At 42.2% G+C, this 19,182-nt stretch overlaps 1 protein-coding gene across 1 annotated transcript in view; it reads left to right on the plus strand.

Moving 5' to 3' along the window:
- The window catches only part of LOC145401269 (fatty-acid amide hydrolase 2-A-like), a 232,849-nt gene that overhangs the window by 202,062 nt on the left and 11,605 nt on the right, over positions 1-19,182 (plus strand). Inside the window, exon 13 of the mRNA XM_080273598.1 lies at positions 1,734-1,916. Coding sequence (XP_080129724.1) covers positions 1,734-1,916 — 183 coding nt within the window. The remainder of the gene's footprint in view (positions 1-1,733; positions 1,917-19,182) is intronic.

The following is a 19,182-nucleotide window of genomic DNA, read 5'->3' on the forward strand; positions in this document are numbered from 1 at the left end:
ATGCACCTATATTACCTCTGGTTGATAAACAGAAGAATAAATCTTAATTCACATCAGTTACAATTTTGGTTAATATTTGTCTTGCATGTTTTCCAATAAATGTTCTTAGAATATAACTACAGTATATTATTAACCATTGCATATTTTCTTAATAAAATAATATATGAGGAGTTACGAAATATCAGGGCTAGAAAGAAATCCAAGAAGTTAGAGCTTAGAAATATAAGCAGTATGATAAGTGCTTCGATGTTTAGTAAAAGTTCCGGTTCCGGCCGGTTACTTTATGATAGTTCCGGCCGGAACCGGAACTTCATAAAAATTGAGGTTCTGGCCGGAATCAAGTTCCGGTGCACCTTTAGTAATAATTAACTCAGATTTGTAGCAGCTTCATTAAAAACGACGAAAAGAAATATAAAAGTACCAGGTTTGTAAAATTCGGGCATCGTTTTGGGGGAAATAAGACAACGAGAGCAATGTATTCTCCCCTGTTATATTTTTGTTACGTTTTATTTTTTTTTATGTTTCAATAGTGTATGATGGTCTTTTCCTACACAGGGTATCACATCAATGGAGAAAAAAAACATGGTAATTTAACACATACTAGGGGCAGACAAGCTGTTAATGGTGGTGGCCTCTAGCGGTAGGTAGCTTCACAAGTCCCCCACAAGGAGGGACTGCATGAGATGGAAAAATTCAGATGCTTAAGTAAAGGAGGTTCAGAGCAGAGAGACCCAAAGAAATAAAGTGCAAGAAAATCCTTGCATCCAAGAGAAGTCTACAATGGAAGGTGGAAGCAGAACATGAGTGTATTAGTGCTGTCATTAAGGTATGGGTGTAAGTCCTTGGCATAGCGTATGAAAAATCAAACCTGAGAAGTATAGGAAGTGGACTGTTATTGAGTGCTTAGGATGTGTGTGTGTGTAGGACAGAAAATATAAAATCATGAAAGATATGGAGTTGGGAAATCTAAAGGAAAGTATCCTTGGAGATGGTATGGTTGTAAGATTACGATTATGAATACTCATCAGAAAATTGTATATACAGTTTGACTTAGTTTTAGGATAGACAGTATCATGGAAGATCAAGAAATGGTAGACAAATACGATAAATGAATCTGTAACTGAGGAAAACATCAACGCTGAGTTTGCAAAGAACTGATGAATGATTGAAATGGGTAGAGGAAATGTGCATGGTGGTGGCGCACATAATAAAAACTGCCATTCTGTTGTGATTCTGAAAGGAAAAACTGGATGAGACTGGTATTGTGTGGAAACATGTGGTTCTTTCAATGGTGGAGGTAATATATATGAACCTGGTATATTGCGCTGAAATATAGGTTATGGTTCTATGATTCTGACAGGATAGACTGGGCGAGGATGATGTATTGTAGAAATATATGGTTCTAACAGGGGGTGAGACTGGATAATGCTGTTACTTTGCCGAAATTATAGGCTGTCCTGACACGGAAGGCTGGGTGAGACTGGGTTGCTGCTGATGGGATACTGTGTGGATATATGTGCTTCAGATATGGTAGGCTAGGTGTGCTGGGGTGCTGCTGCTAGGGTATGGTGATGGTTTATACAATGTGGTTCTCAGGAGATGGGCTAAATGAGATTGGGTCGCTTCTGCTGGGACGTGGTGTCGATAGAAGTACGGTACTTCTAATGTGGAAAGCTTGGTGATATTGGGGTGCTGTTGCTGCGGTGTGACTCCGATATATTTGGTTTTAACAGGGCACTCTGGGAAAGACTGGGGTGCTGCTGCTGCCAACACTACCACAGCTGGCCTTCCTCCACCACGAGTTCGTGCCCAACATGCTCGACTTCGGCCACACCTGCATCTTCAACACCACTGAGATGCCTGTCACTGCGGTGCCCCTCGGACTTTCCAAGGATAGGCTGCCTCTCGGACTTCAGGTGGCTTTGGTGATCTCACAGCATCTCTTCCTTTGCCATTTATTCTCTCCCTTACAGCTTAATATCCTCTTGTATGCTAGTGGTGTTAACTATGTCGATAACACAACGATACACCTCAAACTACGGACAGGAGTGTGTTAAGGTGTATAAGCAAAATAAAACGCTAAGGAAGAAGTGCTATAAAGCTACTATACCATATCTGCTTATCTGTTTATTTATGTTCGTATAATTATCTGACTCTGTATCTATCGTCTATCCATTTTTAATACGCCGTAACGGTACTGCGTTTGTCATAATGTGGAGAAAATGTTTCTCCTGCGGTCACTAAACTAAATACCGGGTAATTATAGATAGATAGATAGATAGACAGACAGATAAATTAATAGATAGATTAATAGAGAGTAGACAGATATAGATAATAAGATGATCCACAGGTATAGATGGAGAGTTATGAGGATGATGGACGTTGTACTTGTTGAACGAAAGGCAGTGATAGATTACGTGTGTGTGGATGAGTGAATGAGAAGACAAGTGTTGGATGCAAGAGTGTGGAGAGGGTGGGGGAATGGAATCTCGGACCATCACTTAGTGATGGCTAAACTAAGACTGCAAAGGAAATGGGTGAAGAGACGAAGGGGAAGACAGGAGAAAACAGATCCTGTGAAAAGAGTGGAGAAGTTGCAAGAGAGTGAGAAAATGGCAGAGTATATGAGCACAGTGGAAGAAAGATTGGAAAGGTATGAGTTAGAGCAGATAGAAGGGGTGGAAGAAGTATGCAAGATATTCACGGAAGAGAGAGAGACAGCGTGCGAGGTGGTCTGTGGAGTGAGGAGGAGATGCAGGGGTGTGGAAGGGACAGCATGGTGGAGTGATGAGGTGAAACGAGCTGTGGAACAAAAGAAGCCATGTAATGACTGGTTAGCTAGTACAGGTAGGGGAGAAGATGAGAGAGAGAAGAGAGAGGTATATGTGAGCAGGAGACGGGAGGTGAAGAGATTGGTGAAGAAGAGTAAGAAGAGAGTTGATGAAGAGTTTGGGAGGAATCTGAATGTGAAATGGAGGGAGAGCAAGATATTGTTTTGGAAGAAGGTAAAGAAAGTAAGACAGTGTGAAAGGGGAAATAGCAGGGTAGTAAAAGATGGGAACACAGTAATAGATTGTTGGTGGAGAAGAGAGAGAAAATGAGGAGATGGAAGGAGCACTTTGAGGATTTGTTGAATGTAGAGAGTGAGAGCAGTGCGAGTGTATGTGGCTGGGGAATTGCTGGGAGAAGAAGAGATGAGAGGAGGGAGGAAGAGATCAGTAGGGTGGAAGTAGTTGAAGCAATGAAGAAGATCAAGATGGGAAAGGCCCCAGGAATTGATGGAGTGTGTGGTGCAATGCTGAAAAATGGGGGTGAGATTGTTGTGAGGTGGATATGGAAGTTGTGTAGATTGGCTTGGGAAGAGGAAATGGTTCCAGAGGACTGGAAATCAGGTATAATTGTTTTTTTTTATACAAAGGAAAAAGGGAGAGAGAAGTATGTGGTAACCATAGGGGTTAGTGTTACTGGAAAAATATATGGTATGATACTTATTGCTAGGATTAGGCTTATAACAGAGGAGCTAGTTGGAGAAGAACAAGGAGGATTTAGGAAGGGAAAAGGGGGTGCAGATCAGATATTTGTTCTAAGACGTTCAGTGGAGAAGTATCTAGAGAAGGGAAAGAAAGTGTATGCTGCTTTCAGGAACTTGGAGAAAGCATATGAAGGAGTAAATAGGCAAGGTATGTGGAAGGTATTTAGAATACAGTACTGTATATGGAGTGGAGGGGAAATTGCTGAGTGCTATGATGAGTGAGAACAAGGAAGATAGGGCTACGGTGCGAGTGGATGGTGAGCTAAGTTCTTTGATCTAAATGTGGGACTGAAACAGGGATGTGTGATGTCTCCATCGCTGTTTAATATATTCATGGATGGGGTCGTAAAGCAGGGGCATAGCCAGAAAGTTCACAAAGGGGGGGCGGGAGATGTGTATAGCTTCTTGATAAGGTGGTGGGAGGCGATTGTAGTGAGCCTCTGCAGCTAGGGGGTCTTCGGGGGGGGTGCTGTGAGCCCCCCCAGGAAAATTTTTGAAAATGAAGTTCTTTCAGGGGCTTTCTGAGGTCTATTAAGGTATGTACTGGAACATGTAGGTGATAACTCATTATAGTTGAAATGACGAAAAATAGAGCAAGAAAATTATTTTGGCTGAGAAAAGAAACTTTTTTAACCCGTCACGTCCCGACTTATTTCCCCCTTTTGATACCCCCCAATCCCGAGCTATTTTGGGGAAAATTTTGTTTTGGCTCAAACATCCGCTTTTGTTGAGAAACAAAGGAAAATCACTAAGAAAGGGCTTACCGGGGTCCATAAGTGGTCAGAACAGGTGAGCCTCCCCACGTCAGGTATCATATTCTGTCACTGATTTGTCAGGCTCTCACGTTTTCTATGGTAGGTAATTTTGTGAGAAACAACAAAGAACACTTCTACATTTATTGATTTGGATCTAATAAACAATCACAACAACAATATAATGGTTTTCAATGAGATATATAGGAAAAATAAGCATTGTTCCGTTGCACGAGCATAGTGAGTTTGGTCACTTTGGTTACACGGTAGTTGCTAAGTTTCTTGTTTCAGGAAAAATAGCATTTTTTCTACTTGCATAATACTTTTTCAATGACATTTTACCATTTTTGACTTTATGTAAATGTTTTCAGCTGTTTACATTCATTACGATGATATTTAGCATAATGATTGCCCATATTTGCCTACTCAGCGCACTCGCTATGACTTTTCTTTCAACACACATTACGTTTTTTTCTACTTTCATATTATTTGTTCCATGACATTATACCATTTTTCAACCAATGTAAATGTTTTCACCTTACGAGGATATTTAGCGAAATGCTAGCGCATACTCATGTATCAAGCACACTCGCTACCACTCGTGTTTCAACTTATATTTTATTTCTTCACTGCCAGTATACTTCCCCACTTACATTACACCCGTTTCCACTTTATACTACTATTTACATATTTACGGGCCTTATTTATTACACTGAGCGTCAGAATATTGCATCTTTATACACTCGCTAGGAATGTTTCGACTTAAAATATATTTATGCACTTATATAATAATTTTCCACTTACATTACACCTGTTTCCACTTTGTACAACTATTCACATATTTACGGGGGCTTATAATTACACTGAGCATTGGGATGGGGAGGAGATGCTGGTGGGGGAGGTTGGGGAGGAGGAGTGCAGAGGGCTTCCTCATTCGCACTCCTCTTCCCTCGGCCTTTGCCCTTCCCCTTTTCCTTACCCTTATGGTATTGGGGAACATCAGGGGGCTGCGGGGAGGAAGTCTTGGAATATTGGGGAGCATAAAACATGCTTGAGAGGGGCTCCTCCTCACCTCCCCACTCCATCACCACACCACGTGATTCACCACGCACCCCCACCGTCCCACGTGATACGCTCCCTTCCCTCGCACCATCACGTGAGAGCAATGACTCACTCCTGCCACTCCCTTTCGATTACCGCTGCTACACTTTCAATTTCACTTCCCACTCCCTCCACGCCACTTCCGCCCTTCCCCAAAAAAACACTAGGCCCATACCTGATAGAACAAAGTGCTGTCTGCTCAGGACAGCTATGAGTGATGATCTCGCTGCTGTACCACGTGGCAGCATGTCCCACGGCTCTGTCCTCGTCCTCGTACTCGGTTTCAGGCTCCACAACACGTAGGGACTACAGAGAGGTAATTGCACGATGTTTTGGTGCAGGCTGGCCCTCTCTAGTGGCACGATATATGACGTAGTGCCGCTTCCTTGGGGATGGGACCACCTCATCACTGCTGCTACTTTCCTCCTCTTCTGGTTGTACATTATCCTTGTCTGCCACCTCGACATCGAGGGGCGAATCACTGTTGCCTGTGAAGGCGTCCAGGGCAGCTTGAATTTGCTCTTCTGAGAGACCTCTGCACGCCATGTCTGATCTGGGTCACTGCTAACAGGTGAGTGACCGAGGCGAGGGTGAGTGTGGGTCGTGCAGGGTCACCGAGTGTCCCTGCCTGGTGGCAGGTAGGGGAAGGTCTCCTGACCCTACGTACCAAAAATCAAGTGCGAGATTTGAAAATTGTGCAAATTATAAACCTTGCAATTGAGCGATGTACCCATACGTCGACGAGACGCCTCGGGTTAATGACCTTTATGGAATAAAAGAACAATAATGCATCTGGAAGCCTCATGTGCACTTTCCCCGCCTATGAGAACATAATAATCTTAACTAAGTTAGATGGAGCCTGGAAATGTCAAAATCAATCTGACAAACGGTGATAACAAAAACATTTTATTGTGTTCTAGAGGAAAGCAATGTAATTTCCAATATTCACAAATCTCTTGGTACCTCACGACTCAAGTATCATGCAACATTTTAAGAACCACTTCCATAGCCTGTACATCATCTATTATCATAAATGTGCCATGCATTGAAATTTTACCCACTTGGTTAAACTAAAAGGGTAAGCCTTTAAAATATGCTAAATTACTAAGACTTGTCTGCTTTTTTAAACTGTTAAGAAAATGAATATTTTAAAACTATATATATATATATATATATATATATATATATATATATATATATAGACACACCTGGTTTCTACTTTAATCACAGGTAATAAAAGCTCTAGCACTCATTCAAGCTGATCGTTTTCATACTTTGAACAAATATATTGCTTAAGAAATCATAGTCCTGATTAATTAGAAAGAGATACTGATTAACAAAAACATAAGATACTGTTGAACTGAGACAAATCAAGGTAGTGTCATTCACACTGGTACTCTATAACTGCTATTAACCCTCGGCGTCCCGTCAACGTGAATTAACGTCCACACGTTTTGTCACTGCCAATCCCGTTGACGTTCATAAACGAGAATCTATTGCAAGGTCCCTAATTTGCACAATTTTCAATTTTCGTGAGTGATTTCTCATACATATACACGGGACACCTTCCTCTACAAGATGCCAGGCAGGGACAATGCCTTACCCAGCATGACCTCTCCCCCCCCACCACGCCATTGTCTCAGCAATTCACCTGTTACCAGTGACCTGGCCAGTAAAGCCATGTCAAGCCACGGTACGAAATTCAGGGCCAGAGTGATTCCCCAATCGATGACAATGTGGAGGACAAACTTTACATAGCGCTAGAGGAAGAAACAGTCAAAAATGAAGATCAGGTTATCTCGCCAAAAAAGGTCAGATATGTTGATGTGTTTCATGAGTGAAACAATGCTTATAATGCCTATATTACTGCGTGAAAACCAATACTCTCTCATACTACATATAAATTCATACCAAATAAATAAATAAATACTGTTTATGAGTGGTGTGGAATGGTTACACTCCCACAGAACTCGTTTTCTTTGGAGCCAGCCTGACAGAAAACTCAATAAAGTGAGAAGGTACTGCTACCGGTTTCGAGTATTTTAAATCTCAGGTGAGCGATTTCTCTATGATTTTTTGATGTTTCTCAACAAAAGCGGAGGTTTGAGCCAAAAAAAAAACATTCTAAAAATGGTCGGGATTGGGGGAGTCAGCAGTGGAAAAGTGGTCTGGATGGGGTGGGTTAAAATAAAAAAAAAATCACCAGTTCTAGTTAAATAATTATGCTATCAGCAATTTTGCATGCCATGGTAGTACTGTATTTTCATAAAAGGAGATTCAGTCTTCTTGCTTTTCTCTTTGACAAGCGATCCAAAATTATGTCTCCATGACACTGACTCATCATGATTCTCTCTCTCTCTCTCTCTCTCCAATATATATACTGTATATATATATATATATATATATATATATATATATATATATATATATATATATACTGTATATATATATATATATATATATATATATATATATATATATATATATATTTTATGCGAGGAAGAAGGAACCAAAGGCCATGAGCCCGCAATAACAGTTCCCTCCAAGAGAAAAACAAAATACAAGAGAGAGCCAAATTCAAGATCCATTCATTTCAAGATGCCTGGACAGTGGACACCCTGCGTTTGAAAGACTGGAGATCATAGGCAGCAGGAAATTCAGACAGAGAGAGACAGTTCCAGAGTTGACCTGTTGCATAAATGAAGGACTGCGAGTAACGGTTAACTCTTGCGTTAGAGAGTTGGACAGAAAAGGGATGTGAGTTTGCTGGTAATGGGTGCTACGCTCCAGTCGTAGAGGTGGAGTAATGCATGCAGACAATTCAGAGGAGCAGTGACCATTAAAGTAGCGATAGAAAAGAAATAAGGATGCAACAGTGTGGCGAAGAGACAGAGGTTGAAGGGAGTCAGTAAGAGGAGGAGAGTTAATAAGATGAAAAGCCTTTGACTCCACCTATTGAGAAGAGCTGTATGTGGGGAGCCTCCCCACACATGAGAGTTGTACTCCACACAGGGGCAAATAAAACCCCTGTATAGAGTCAACAATTGTGCAGGGGTAAAGAAAGAATGGAGTCGGCTTAGCACACCCAATCTCTTGGAAGCAGATTTTACAAGAGATGTAATATGATCTTTCCAAGATAAGTCCCGAGTAAATGAAACCCCAAGCATATTCAAGGATGATGCAGGATTAAGCTGAATATTATTAAACATTGGTGGGTATACCTGCAGAAGATTTTAACGGGTTGATAGGTGTAAGAACTGAGTCTTAGATCCATAAAAAACAAAATTATTTTTACCCCAGTCAGAGATGAGATACAAGCCAAGTCAGACATTATACAGTATATATATATATATATATATATATATATATATATATATATATATATATATATATAGATCATCTCATCAGTCGTTTGTATGTCCACTGCAGGACCTACCTATCCAGAGTAAAGTGGGGACGATACAGACAATGTATCTCTACCAAGTGGCCTAGGCTGTCTAGTAGGGATTGAATGTAGGGTGAGAAGTGCTTGTAAGTGTAACTGTAGTGTTGGAGTGGCTTTGGATGTGTGTGTAGTCTGTGAACCAAGTGTAATCGGCCCGCGCGGGCCAACTGGATGCAAGCATACACTATAGTATGTGACATTGGTTCAACCACAGCACCCCTTGTGTTCGCCAATGCAGTACATGGCCTGAAGAACGCTCCCAAAGTTTATTGCCCTGGCGGGGCGCGAACCCTCATTCTTCAGTGTACAAAAAATGCACACTTTACCACTGCACCACAGATATATGTATATATATATATATATATATATATATATATATATATATATATACTCATCTATTTATCTATTGCCAGACTCCTTCACCCCGCAAGGGGTGGCCACAAACAAATCGCCTCCATGTCGCTCTGTCCCCCGCCATTTCACTGCCCTGCTCCAAGTTCACACACCCCTCTCTCATATACCTCTCCTCTCCATTCCTCCATCTTATCCTTGGCCTCCCCCTCATCCTCCCCTCTCCACCTCACTCACATACACTCTCCTCATCAGTCTTTCAATTTCCATCCTCTCCTCATGGCCAAACCACCTCATTTTGTTTCTCCTAACGCTTCCTATCACATCCATATCCACACTACATCGCTCCTTCACTTCCTTATTTGTCAATCTGTGTCTCCACACTACTCTCAAATAACTCATTACCACTGCTCTCTTTCTTGACTTCTGTCCCTCCAACAAGGTCCAAGCATCACCTCCATACATTAAAGTTAGTATCACAATACTGTCATGTAGTAGCTTTTTCACTTCCATGCTTACTTCCCTGTTTCTTATTACTGCTTTCAAGGAACCAGCAACCTTTCTTTCCTACTGCACCCTTTTAAGCACTTCACCCTCTAAACTTCCATCCTTACTTATCACACTACCCAGGTACTTAACGCTCTCACATTCTCTATTTCCTCCCCATCCGATCTCACTGTACATTCACTGACATCACTTCTTTCGAAGATCATCACTTTACTCTTCCCTACATTCACCTTTAGATTCCGTTTCTTACACACTGTCCCAAACTCATCCACCAAGCCTTGCAGCCCTCCTTCGTCTTCACTTAACAATACGGTATTTTCTGCAAAGAACAGTACTGTACAGGGAGTTTCCAAACACTACCCTCTTTCACTAGGGCCATTCCAACATCCCCTGCCCTACCTTGTATCTCTTTTATAACCCCATCCATATACAGATTGAACAACGATGAAGACATGACACATTCTTGTTTCTATCCAACTTTCAAATAGAAAAGTTCACTCAGTTCATTATCGACACGCACTGCAGCATTAGCGTCCTGATACATACTCTTCACGGCCTTCAACAACTTCCCATCTAAACCATAATATTCTTAATACTTTCCACAATCCTTGTTTATCCACCCTGTCATTTGCTTTCTCCAAATCCATTAAGACTTCCTACAACTTCTCTCCCTTCTCTAGAAACTTTTCCAGTAAAGATCTGAGAATGAATATCTGATCTACACAACCTCTTCCCTTCCTAAAAACCTCTGTGTTCTTCTCCAACTAATTCCTTTGTTATTTCCCGAACTCTGTCAATAGGTATCCTACCATATACCTTTCCTATTACACTAAGAAGGCAAGTACCCCTATGATTACCACACACTTCTTTTTCCCCCTTTTTCTTTGTACAGGGGAATAATTATACCTGCCTTCCAATCCTCCGGGACTCTACCTACCGTATATACAGTAGGTTCGCACAGTGTGCCTCATCGCTTGTGCGATTCGCATTGTGCGCGAGTGACCAAAAATCATAACCAAAAACCCTTCAATGCGCGAGTTTACTGCACAGAACGCTAGGCAGAGGCAAGGAGTGGCTCAAAAATGCCATTTTCTACTAGTGCGCGACCAACCCTCACACAGCACATCACGTGTCGTCATGTTGATGCGCAGAAATTCCCGGGCATTCTACTGGGTAGCTTGGGGTACAAGGGAGCAGCGTGCCATAACAGTCCTGGCTCGTGCACTGTGCGGATCCACTCTCTACAGCTAACCTGTCGTGTACAACGTGTGGTGTTTTTTGTGCTGCCTGTACTTCGCCGCACCATGGCTCCAACCCCATGAGTTAAGAAACTTCTGACGCACCCCACCAAGTTAAAGATCATTAAGATGAAGGAGGAGGGTCAAGGAAACACTGCTATCGGGAGAACCCTGGGCCTGGCTGAATCTACAGTGAGAACTGTGTGGAAGAACCGTGAAGCCATAAAGGCTGCAGTGAAGACGTATGGTGCCTCTGACCTAGACGGCCATTCACGGGTGGGAAATCATGCTGTGATACTAATGGAGCGCTATCTTGCCACCTTCATAATGAGGAAATAAAAGGAAGGTGTTCCACTGATTGGAAGATTTATTCGGAACCAAGCCCAGCTCTTTTACATGGTAGCATCTCGCAGTTTAAAAGTGGAAAAACCTTTCCGGTCATCGGTTGGATAGCTGGACCGTTTTCTCAAGCGCAAGGAACTCCATTACGTGAAAGTGTCTGGTTAACGTGCCTCTGCCGATGAGCTGGCCACGAGAGACTATCCTGCGATATTTCGAGAGATTATTGAAGAGGGACAGTGCACCAAGGACCAGATCTACAACATCGATGAAACGTCGTTATATTACAAGGCCATGCCCAAATCAACTTACATCGCTAAAAGACAGAAACAAGCCCCTGGTCGCCAGCTCCAGAAGTGCAAGATGACGGTAATGTTCGCTGTAAACCTGTCTGGGAGCCACAAAATGAGGCCAGTTGTTGTACACACAGTTTCACACCCAAGGTGCTACGAAAACCTCACGAACATGGATGCAAGTGGCATGTATTGGTACAGGTCCACAAATGGTTGGATGACCGGGAACATTATGGCAAACTGGTTAACAAGGCGGTGTGTCCCTGATGCCAGGGCCAAGTGTCGGGAACTGGGCATTCCATTTAAGATGCTCCTTGTGCTTGATAATGCACCAAGTCACCCTCCATACCTTGAAGATCTTCATAAGGATTGTCGTGTTCTGTTTCTGCCGCCCTGCACGACGTCAATAGTGCAGCCACTGGATCAAGAACTAATCGCCACAGTGAAGCATTTCTACCGTAAGCAAGTGTATGACTACCTATGTAGGAAGACCAACACACAAGAGGAGCTTCATACCCTACAAGAAGATCACGACGAAGAGCTTGATGAGGCATCTGCTCCCGTTTCATCTCCACCAGCACCTGTATCCCAACCTGCTACAGATGCCATGACTGTTGAGGCATTTTGGCATAACTTTACGGTGAAGGACGCAGTTGAATTTCTCCTACAAGCCTGGCACCAGATTACACCTGCAACGGTGAACCATGTGTGGCAAATGCTCGTGCCTCACATATGCATCACCCAGGAGACGGCCATTCAACCACTGGCCGAGGCTGAGGCAGCAACATTGACAGCACAAGCTGTACCAGATTGCGAGGACATTACATTGGTGGACATACAAGAAGTGCACACTGCTACCGAGGAACAGCCTCCCGAGGAAGTGCTGCAACGGATAGACGAGGCTGACGCAGAGCCCGACGCCAGACAGAGTCAAGTTGAGCAGCCTAGTGTGATGGAAGGCAGGACTGAGCTGCATATGTCAAACATTAGCAAGATCCTTGCTGCCGTGGATAAGCTCAAGGAAGAGGTGAAGGAACAGGAAGTGAGCAACCTAAGAACGGAGGAACTTCTGGTTGGTATCGACAAACTCTTCCATTTCTACACAGACAGGCACAGGGAAGAAATAAACAGGAGAAGAGAGACGCTCATAACAAGCTACACACAGCAGGCTCAAGTTGGTGAAATTGCGGAACCAGCGACATCGTCTGCTCCTGTTCCTGTTGAGGATGAAGAGGATGCAATGTCAGAAGTGTCAGCATTGGACTTTGAAGGGTTTATGGCCAAAGTGAGTGACTTTGGTGCTCCTGGGGAAGGTGATCAAGAGGAATCTGCGGAGGGAAGTGTTGGTGCGGTGGGAGGTGCAGTGGGGAGTGCGGTGCTGTAAGTGTTGCCGTGCCTCGGAACCCCTGTTATTTAAGGTCGTCAGGCCTGTTGTCTACTGTTGTTAAGGTGACTACCCATATTTTTGTTATTGTAGCTATAGCTTTAGTACAATGTCTGAAACATATGACCTTTATTATGTCTCTAAGGGCCAAAAAATGTCCAGGTATGAGGGGGTAGCGCCCATATGTAATTATTCTCATAAGATTATGTATTCCTAGTACGCGAATTCCTAGTGCGCGAGGTCGTGCACCGCCCAATCTCTCGCGCACTGTGCGAGCCTATTGTATATATATATATATATATATATATATATATATATATATATATATATATATATATATATATATATATATATAATTTTAAAGATTTATTATTTTTTTAAGCCCCAAACGATTTATAGACCCTCAAAGGGGGGGGGGCAGCCGTCTCCTCCGCCCCCCCCCCCATCGCTACGCCCCTGTTGTAAAGGAGGTGCAACGTAGGGCAGTGAATGTGGAGGTTGTTTTGATGAATGAGGGTGAGGCGTGGAAAATTCTGGTGTTTTTGTTTGCTGATGACAGTATTTTTGAGTGAAGATGAATGGGAGTTGCAAAGTTTGGTGCATGAATTTGGGACAGTGTGTAAGACGAGGAATCTGAAAGTTAATGCCAACAAGAATAAAGTTATGGTGTTTGAGAGGAATGAAGTCATGGAATGCACAATGAGGTTGGATGGTGAGGATGTGGAGAATGTGGGTGCATTCATGTAGTGTGATGGGTAAGGATGGAAGCTTTGGCTATAAAGTGCTTGAAAGAGTACATCAGGAAAGAAAGGTTGCTGGTTCACTGAAAGCGGTGGTGAGAAACAGGGAGGTGAGTAAGGAAGTTAAGAAATCAGTGCATGATATTATTGTGATCCCTACCCTGATGTATGGAAGCGAGGAGTGGACCTTGCTAGAGGGGAACAAGTCAAGAGTGAGAGCAGTGGAAATGAGTTACCTGAGAGGAGCATGTGGAGTGAGATGGAGGGACAGGTTGACAAAAGAAGAAGTGAAAGAACGTTTTGGGGTGGATGTGGATGTGACTGAGACAATTAGGAGAAATACACAGAGGTGGTTTGGACATGTGGAGAATGAAAGACTGACTAAGAGAGTGTATGTAGGTGAAGTAGGGGTAGAGAGAGGAAGGGGAGACCGAGAATAGGGTGGAGGTATGGAGTCGTGAGGTATATGAGGAGGCAAGAGTGAGATGGGGGGAGGGCAGTCAAATGGTGGGTGACAGAGCGACTTGCAGGCGTTTTGTCTGCGGCCACCTTTGCGGGATTAGGGCGTCGGGCTATAGACAGATATATAAATATTATATAAGGGTCTTTTTTCTTGCTATGGGTGGGTGATTTTATTCGGCTTAGCAGAGTTTTCGAGGTGGAGGACTCAGGGAAATAATTAGCCAGCTATTCATTAATCCTTTCATTGCTAAGGTACTCCCTTAATGCTGCAAAAAATCGTTTGGATGCAGCAAAAATAAAACTGAATAACGCCTCCATCTACAAGAGACATCACCGTAATTGCTGATTCGTTAATTACAGGAATTCGTATAACCTTGCAAATGCTATGTAATCGCTAGGGAACTCTATAATTGAAAATATTAAGAGGACAAGAATATGATCTTGGTGGACAGAGATTGCTTAGAAGCTCCTGCCTAACATGCGTCTCACATAAATTAAGTAAAAATATATGGAGGAAATACGAATACTGATTACTCCTTCAGCTTGAAAACTTCCTAATATTAATGTCTACCTGTTCAACAACCGTCAGTTTACACTTATCAGCATTTCCCTCCATGAAACAACTAAGCAGGTAATATATATATATATATATATATATATATATATATATATATATATATATATATATATATATATATATATATGTGTGTGTGTGTGTGTGTGTGTGTGTGGTCTGCAAAGCCCCTATTCATTTTCAGCAAGCAACACAATCTCATGCGCGAGCATCATAGTTGAGATAGTTCACCCTTCACCAGTGATTACTCTCATCACCCCGCTATCTGTAATACGTAATTTCACGATTTAAAGATGTGATTAATGACGAAATTTCACAGTGCAAACCCAGCTTTGCGGAATGTCCTGATGAACAATCGAATGATGTCAGCATCTGCCTTTGTAAAGAGTCTATCATACAGGGATATCACCCAGAAACTGAATGTATAATATTATATTATTAGAAGGCAAAGCGGTTTACGAGGGGAAGAAGCAAGAATGATTGCAGCAGTACACAAATCTCGAAAAATATTCTGAGGAGCAGCAATGTTCACAACAGCCAAACTGAGCTGATGAGTGTCAAAAAAAATATGTATCTCTGTCTATTGTCAGACGCCTTAATCCCGTAAGGGGTGGCCACCGGCTAATCGCCGTCGCCCTGTCCTCCGCAAATTCACTGCCCTGCTTCCAGCTCACACCCCCCTCTCACTCATATACGTCTCCACTACATCCCTCCATCTCATCCTTGGCCTTCCCCTCCCTCTCCTCCCCTGCACCTCACTCACATACACTTTCCTCGTCAGTCTATCACTCGCCATCCTCTCCGCATGGCCAAACCATCTCAATGTGTTTCTCCTAACGCTTCATATCACATCCACATCCATACCACAACGCTTCTCCACTTGCTCATTTGTCAGTCTGTCTCTCCATGTGACTCCACATACACCTTTCAAATAACTTATTTCCACTGGTCTCACTCTTGACTTCTGTCCCTCCAACAAGGCCCAACCTTCGCTTCCATACGTTAGAGTTGGTATCACAATACTGGCATGTAGTAACTATTTCACTTCCATGTTCACTTCCGTGTTTCTTATCACTGCTTTCAAGGAACCAGCAACGTTTCTTCATTACTGTACCCTTTCAAGCACTTCTCTCTCTAAACTTCCATCTTTACTGATCACACTACCCAAGTACTTAAACGCACTCACATTTTCCATTTCCTCCTCATGCAGCCTCATGAACATTAACTGACTTCACTTCTCTTGAAGACCATAACTTTACTGTTTCCTAAAATCACCTTTAGATTCCGTTTATTAAACACCCACACAAATTCATCCACCAAGCCTTGCAGCTCTCCTTCGTCTTCACTTAACAACACTGTATCATCTGCTAACAACAGTACAGGGAGTTTCCAAACACTGCCCTCTCTCATTAGGGCCACTTCAACATCCACTGCCCTACCTTGTATCTCTTTTATAACCCCATCCACATACATACTGAACAACCATGGAGACATGACACATCCCGCTTTCATATATTCTTAATACTCTCCACATTCCTTGTCTATCCACCCTGTCATATGCTTTCTCCAATTTCATGATGGCCGCATACAGCTTCTTTCCCTTCTCTAGAAACTTTTTCACAAATGATATATGAATGAATATCTGATCTACACAACCTCCTCGCTTCCTAAAACCTCCCTGTTCTTCTCCAACTAATTCTTCTGTTATTTCCCTAACTCTGTCAATAAGTTCCCTACAATATACTTATCCTGTTACACTAAGAAGACAAATGCAAATATATGATTACCAAACACTTCTTTTCCCATAATTTCCTTGTACAGGGGAATAATTATACCTGCCTTCCAATCCTCGGGGAGTCTACCTTCCTCCCAGGCCAATCTGCACATTTTCCACATCCATTCTTCTACACTCTCTCCCTCTTGCTTCAGCATTCCACAGCACACTCCATCAATTCCTGGGGCTTGCCCTATTTTAACTTTCTTCATTGCTTCCATGCTTCCACAACTTCCATCCTACTAAATTCTTCCTCTCTTCTCACATCCCTCCGTCTCCCAGCCATTCCCCAGCCACTTATATATATATATATATATATATATATATATATATATATATATATATATATATATATATATATATATATATATATATATATATATATATATATTGCCAGACGCCTCAATCCCGTTTGGGGTGGCCACAAACAAATCGCCTCCAAGTCGCCCTGTCCCCCGCCATTTCACTGCCCTGTTCCCAACTCACACACCCCTCTCTTATATATCTCTCCACCCCATCCCTCCATCTCATCCTCGGCCTCCCCCTCCCTCTTCCCCCCTCCACCTCACTCACATACACTCTCTTCGTCAGTCTTTCACCCTCCATCCTCTCCACATGGCCAAACCACCTCAGTGTGTTCCTCATAACGCTTCCTATCACATCCACATCCACACGACAACGCTCCTTTATATCCTCATTCGTCAGCCTGTCTCTCCATGTGACTCCACAGGCTCCTCTTAAATAACTCATTTCCACTGCTCTCACTCTTGACTTGTGTCCTTCCAACAATGTCCAAGCTTCACTTCCGTACGTTAGAGTTGGTATCACAATACTGTCATGTAGTAACTTTTTCACTTCCATGTTCACTTCCCTGTTTCTTATCACTGCTTTCAAAGAACCAGCAACCTTTCTTCCCTGCTGTACCCTTTCAAGCACTTCACCCTCCAAACCTTCATCCTTACTCATCACACTACCCAGGTACTTAAACGTACTCACATTTTCCAATTCCTCACCATCCAACCTCGCTGTACATTCACTGACTTCACCTCTCTCAAAGACCATCACTTTACTCTTCCCTAAATTCACCTTTAGATTCCGTTTCTTACACACTCTCTCAAACTCATCCACCAAGCCTTGCAGCTCCCCTTCGTCTTCACTCAACAACACAGTATCATCTGCAAACAACAGTACAGGGAGTTTCCAAACACTATATATATATATATATATATATATATATATAGATAGATAGATAGATATATATATAGATGTATATAGATATATAGATATATATATATATATATATATATATATATATATATATATATATATATATATATATATATATATATATATATATATATATATATATATATATATATATATATATATATATATATATATATATATATATATATATATATATATATATATATATATATATATATATATATATATATATATATATATATATTTAATCTCATTTCATCAGCCGTTTGAGTGTCCACTGCAGGACCGGCCTATCCCAATCGAAGCTAGGATGATACAGTCAATGTACAGTTGCGAGCTGATGATTCGAGGCCACCTAGTCCACCAACGTGTTGATGTTTTATCTGGTAACAGTGGTAGCTATGAACTTGACCGAGATTCAGTCGGCTGTTCGGGCGAAACAAACTCAGAGATAAATTGTCAATGTGCAGTTCTAACTGGTCTCCAATCAAAATCATGCAAGTAAACGTATTATATTGATAATGATTAACGAGTCGTACACATGGTAGAGATATTTATAAACTTTAGTATTACAACACTGGCATTCAAATAGTGGTGCGTTCATTCATTTGAAAGACACGGGTATTTCGAGTGTGCAGCTCCATCACCACCTCGGTTTGTGACGTAGGCACCACGTGACGCCACGTATGGGGAGGGGCATGAAGGTGGAACCAATTATCCCGTTCATGATGATAAATATTTATAGAGAGTAATCGTTCGACTTTACCACTCGAATATTTAACAAACATTTGTTGCGTATGTGAAAACAAACATGATAATCTTTAATCTCATATACGTTTAATACCGCACCCAACCGCCTGCCCCCTCCCCCCTCCTCCTCTAATCTGACGTCCCACCTCGTCCCTCCCTTCCTCATCCACCACCCTCCTTATAACTCCAACACACCCCTCCCCATGTTCCTCTTACTGTGGTGTGAACCTTTAATTCTCCCACCTGCTTCGGATTTAGACTTCGAGCAAAGTGAGGTTCACGGTGAGGGATGACTGGCATGACGGCAGTTTTGTGATAATAATGCTAGGTTGCGGGGAAGCTGAGAACTCTACGGCATATCTCTTGAAAACTGGTAAAGGTTGTTTGGTTCACGACATCAGTCGAACCAAATAAATCACTACCGATACCCGTGTGTCACACATGAATGAATGCACCACTATTTGGATGCCTATGTTGTAATACTATGGTTATAAAAATAACTACCATGTGTATGACATATAATACGTTTACTTGCATGATATTGATTGGAGACCAGTTAGAACTGCACATTGCCAAATTATCAATGGGTTTGTTTTGTCTGAACAGCCGACTGCATATCGGTCAAGTTCATAGCTACCACTGTTGCCAGATAAAACACCAACATGTTGGTGGACTGGCTGGCCTCGAGTCAACTGCTCGCAACTGTACCTCTA

The sequence above is a fragment of the Coenobita brevimanus genome, chromosome 55 (assembly GCF_032717465.1).
Source record: "Coenobita brevimanus isolate Jiangsu-jjx chromosome 55, ASM3271746v2, whole genome shotgun sequence".
In the NCBI taxonomy this organism is placed as follows: Eukaryota; Metazoa; Arthropoda; class Malacostraca; order Decapoda; family Coenobitidae; genus Coenobita; species Coenobita brevimanus.